The 5,031-nt window shown below is 40.6% G+C and overlaps 1 protein-coding gene across 1 annotated transcript; it reads left to right on the top strand.

The window, feature by feature from the left end:
- The first annotated feature begins 964 nt into the window (after positions 1–964).
- On the top strand, positions 965–4,342 carry LOC143421120 (zinc finger MYM-type protein 1-like). Its single transcript, XM_076890218.1, has 3 exons — positions 965–1,012; positions 1,264–1,317; positions 1,746–4,342. Exons 1-3 carry the CDS (start codon positions 986–988, stop codon positions 4,047–4,049), a joined length of 2,385 nt encoding a protein of 794 aa, XP_076746333.1. The 5' UTR covers positions 965–985; the 3' UTR covers positions 4,050–4,342.
- The last annotated feature ends 689 nt before the right edge of the window (positions 4,343–5,031 follow it).

Here is a 5,031-nt window from a genome sequence, read left to right as displayed (position 1 = left end):
GGGACTAAATTACTTTCTGAGAGACAAGCAAAATAATTTCAGTAAAAAGATTTTAGAGGCCATGGCTGCTTACCCGGGTAAACACTGTTTTCCTGTAGTTGCATTCCTCTAATCTTTATGGAGCAAATCTAAAGTTGATGCGATACACACTCACAATGTCCACAATTACAAGAAATGCCATAATTTCTCCTCTGTAAATTCCCCATTTTCTAATATATCCAATATTACTTGTTCTTGTAAAACTGCATGCTACATTAACAGAGCAAATGCTGTGAAACAAATAAAAGATTACTCCCACGAATAAGTGTGAATCAGTGGATGAAGCAGAGTGGACGCATAGTGCATTTCACTTTTGGTTTTAGACTTTTTTTACCCATTACTACAGATAGGGATCTTATTTTCTTTTTTTCTCCCAACAAACTGCTGCCAAAGCAATACTTCTTCCATCTGAATTTTACATGAGATCTTCTAAAAACTGCTGTGAAAACCTTGTTAAGCATTTAGATTTGCCAAGAAATCAGGTATCAAGACAAAATTCTCGCTTCGTTCTCTGTGCCTGTGTAATCCCCAGTGGCGTCGTTAGGCCTATTTTAGGGGTGCTGAAGCCTCCCTAAAATATTCTTAAGCCCCCCTAAATAATTTGGTGGGGTTTTTTTTTTGTTTTTTTTGTTTTTTTTTAACTTATTCGATTTTTTTTTTACAGAACTTGCAGACAAATTCAATATAAAGATGCAGGAATATGAGTTTAAAGAAATAATAATATAAACCTGTCGCTATTCACACAAATATGATCATAACTCGGTTGGTCCCTTTCGCTTTACATTGTTAAGGTAGCGTCAGTGCTTCGTTATCCAATCCCTTCCAGTTGTTCACAGGGGACATCTACATGACTGAAAATCCAGTCCTCGTTTTCACTGCTACTTTACACTCCGCTCGTATACACCTGCAGAAACACTTGCGTGCATGTGGCAAACGGCAAGAAATCATGGATATACGCAAGTTTTTCAAGAAAGTAAGTCTTCATCACTGGCTGGTAGTAACAATTAGTTAGCTCCAGCTAACAGCAGAGAGTCCCATGTAAATAATGAACCAGGTGCTCCCCATTTTGTAAATAAAAACCTGGCTAGCGCACTAAGTTAAATTGTTAGCATAATGTTAATTTCTGTCACTCGTTTTAGCTCTGAAAAATCCAGCTGAGCTCATTCAGGTATGGTTATCATCAGTGGAAATAATAATAATCACTCCATCCCCATTAACCTGTAGGAGTCAGGGCAGAGGAGCACAGAGAGGCAGAGGGGAGAGACGTCTGCTGGAGAGGTGAGTCAAAGGATGGAGTCATTTGTGATGGAGACAGTCTGATTAGAATTTTATGGGACTCAATATGGATATGAAATATGAAACATTTCAGTCACGGTACAACATATAAGACCTGTTTAACTTGAGCTTTTATTTAGGAGAGTCAAGGTTAGAAAGTGGAGAGAGCAAAGAGAGAGATATGTATATAAGTCAAATTAGCCTGACTCACATATTTTTGAGAGTTCTATTTTAATATTACTTCAATTCAAGTAATTTAGTAATATTTTTCAGGGCTTTAAATTGCAACCATTTTAGTCACATGCGTGCTCAAAATATAATGTTTGTAACTTCAAAATATTTGGGAGCAACAAATTACTGTGGCGCGGGAGCAGAAGTCATGATATTAGCAATTTACATTACAATTCAGTATGTTTTAATGTATCTTGAAGGGTGAGGCAGAAGGAGTGGCTGAGGGAGAAAAAGGTCAACAGGCAAGTTCAAGTCAGAGAGAGCAAGGAGAGACAGAGGAGCTGCAGCAAATAGATCGAGAGGCAGAGGAAGATCAAGTTATTACAGAGAGAGGAGAGCAAACAGGCCAAGAGAGGGAAAATGATGAAGCAGCTGCAGCAACTCATTCTACTACAGGGTTTGATTTAGGTGACAAAGACACAGGGCCCAGACAGGTGAAGCTGAAGAGCTATCCACATGATACTTTTGGTACACAGAAGCGAGCATTTAACCACAGCTGGTTTGAAAAGCACAACTGGTTAGAATATTCAGTCAACCAGAATGCAGCTTTCTGCTTCCCATGTAGAGTGTTTGGCAAAAACATCAAACATGATAGTTTGGTCAGTAACGGTTGCAAGAACTGGAAGAAAGCTTTAGTCATCTTTGGCAAGCATGAGATGGCACAAACACATAAGGACAGTGTTGTTACATGGAAAAGCTACCAGGGAACTAGCAAACAGGGAAACGTTGCACAGATGATAGCAACTGCAAATGTGAGTGAGATAGTCGAAAGAAGAGAGTATCTCAGACGAATTGTTGCAGTCACCTCTATGTTAGGGAGACAGGGACTCCCTTTTCGTGGTCATGATGAAGGTGAAGACAGCCCAAACAGAGGGAATTTTCTTGCGTGCATGGAGCTTTTGAAGGAGTTTGATCCTTTTCTTCAAAAACATAATCCCCCATCAAATGCACAGTATATCTCACCAACATCCCAGAATGACATGATTGACTGTTGTGCCCAGGAAGTTACTAGTGTCATTGTATCTGAAATGACAAAGTCTAAAGTCTATTCCATCATGGTGGATGAGGCAAGGGATAAAAAGGCAGAGCAGTTAGCTGTTTGTGTCAGGTACGTGTCAGAGGGGGCAGTGAAGGAGCGTTTCCTTGCACTTGCAGAGATAAAATCATTTGATGCCCAGTCCATTGCAAATGAGATTCAGCAGCAGATCCAAAACTATGGTCTTGCAGAGCTTAAGTGTGTAGCACAAACATATGATGGTGCAGCCGTTATGAGTGGCTCCACTGGAGGTGTACAAGCACATTTTAGAAGGCTCCATCCTGAGGCTATCTATGTGCATTGTTATGCTCATCAACTCAACCTGGTTTTGTGCAATACTTGCAAGGCTGTCCCAGAGGCTGTGGAGCTTTTCAGCTTGTTGGAGTGTGTGTATTCTTTCTTCAGCACCTCCCTAGTCAATCATCATAAGTTCATGGAGACTCAGGCAAAGCTTGGATTGACAAAAACTGAGCTTGTGCAACTTTCAAACACTCGCTGGGCATGTCAGTTGCGATCAATCAGTGCAGTTCTTGAGACATTGCCTGCCATTTTGGAGTGCCTATCTGCAATTGGATCCCCCATAGCTGTTGGTCTCAGAGCAAAGCTCTACAAGTTCTCAGCAGTCTATGCACTACTGATGTTTCAGTCGATTCTGTCTGTAACCGAAGGACTCCACAAATTCCTGCAGAAAGAGACTTTAGACCTGGCAGAAGCTTTTATCTGCAAACAAGCTGTGTGTGACACACTTAAGGGCAAACACTCAGATGCATTTGCTACAGAGCTGTATGAGAAAACCAAGGCCCTGTGTAACACCCACAGTATCCCTGAACCAGGTGCCAAGACAAGGCACAAACAGAGGAAAATGGAGGATTTTGTCCTGGAGGCAACTGTGGGTTCACGCACTGAATTGAACAACTCAGACACATTGAAAAGAGAGTTACTTTTCCCTTGTGTGGATCGGATGGTTGGCGAGCTTGATCAAAGATTTTGCAGTGTAGATGCAGGGCTGCTAAAAGGCGTCCAGGCATGCAGTCCTAAATCTGAGAACTTCTTGAGTGAACCACACTTGAATGAACTTGCAAAGCACTACAGACTTGACCTGAAAAAAGAGGAGGTTCTGGTGGCCAGAAACTTTCTTACCCGGAAAACAGAGGCTGGATGTCCACCCAAAAATATGTTGTCTGTGTACAACCTCCTTGATTCAGACATGTTTCCCTCTCTGAAGGCAACCATCCAAGTTGCCCTAACAGTGCCTGTCAGCAGCTGCTCGTGCGAACGGTCCTTTAGTGCACTGCGTCGGCTGCACTCCTGGCTGCGTCAAACAATGGGTCAGAAAAGACTTCACAGTCTTGCAGTCATGTCTATTGAAAAAGACACGCTTCAGCATCTGAGTCACAACAGAGTGATTGACCGATTTGCCACTCTTAAAAACAGACGTCATTCTTTGATGCTTCCACCCACCAAGTAACTGGTGATTGCAGCCAGAAAAATGTACTTTTTTATTTTCAGTTTTTTTCTTGTTATTGATGCAGCAAACACATTTCCTCTGTTTTTTTGTTGTACTGTATTATAAAGCAGACTGAAATAAAACAATAGATCTATTGGTGGCCTAGGATGTTTAATCTGTCCAAAAAAGTAGGAAAACAATTTCTCAGTCTTTGTTTTCTGTTTGTGAAATTTTGTGCTCATTCACTACGTTCGTTCATGTCGTGTGCATCTCTTGGGGGCTAAGCCCCCCCTGTCCTTAAAACCTAGTGACACCCCTGGTAATCCCTGATCCCTATTAAGGATGGTGGATCTTTACTTTACAGGATATTTTTAAAAAAATAAAATAAAAATTGTGGTTACAGGAGAGACATGACAATAACAAGATTACATAAATGCATTTGAATTGGCTGTAGGTTACAGAACAAGACAACTCTGTGCACAAAAACCCAAACATGACCGACAGTTACCCAACCTGCTTTGCAGCAGTGCTGTGTTCTGTTTCGCCTCCCCCTCTCCTGTTCCCAGATCGAGCTGCAATTTGGTAAATTAAAAGGTGATCAAGGGGATTAGAGTAACTACAGACTGTCACATCCCATTTGCAAAACTAACACCAAAATAGCCCCACAGACAGAATAAAGAGCCTTTTATTGAATGTTACTAAACCAGCTGATGTAGAAACAGTATTCTACTTCTTGATCTTTAAGCTATCTTCTCTCTTATGTTTTACAGTAAATCTATACTATAAAGAAAATATGTCACACTTAATTATTACAGTGTGACATGCAGGAGCACACTTGTAAAATGAAAGCAGTATTTTTTCCCCACAGTCTTAATACAGAAATCTTCAAGATTTCAGATCTCCACCAAAACCAACAGGATTCAATTTGTACCCAATTTTTTTTTTCAAATACATATAAATACAAAGAAAACTTTATCAATGAAATACTTTTTGTGTTACCTGT

This window comes from Maylandia zebra, linkage group LG11 (genome assembly GCF_041146795.1).
Source record: "Maylandia zebra isolate NMK-2024a linkage group LG11, Mzebra_GT3a, whole genome shotgun sequence".
Lineage (NCBI taxonomy): Eukaryota > Metazoa > Chordata > Actinopteri > Cichliformes > Cichlidae > Maylandia > Maylandia zebra.
The sequence above is the reverse complement of the archived record's forward strand: the minus strand, read 5'-3'. Positions and strand labels throughout refer to the sequence as shown.

Bases quoted from the DNA above. Each gene is read 5' to 3' on its own strand.
- LOC143421120 (XM_076890218.1), top strand. From the start codon at position 986: ATGGATATACGCAAGTTTTTCAAGAAA. The intron at 1,013-1,263 runs GTAAGTCTTCAT...ATTAACCTGTAG, and splicing joins TACGCAAGTTTTTCAAGAAA to GAGTCAGGGCAGAGGAGCAC. The intron at 1,318-1,745 runs GTGAGTCAAAGG...TGTATCTTGAAG, and splicing joins GAGAGACGTCTGCTGGAGAG to GGTGAGGCAGAAGGAGTGGC.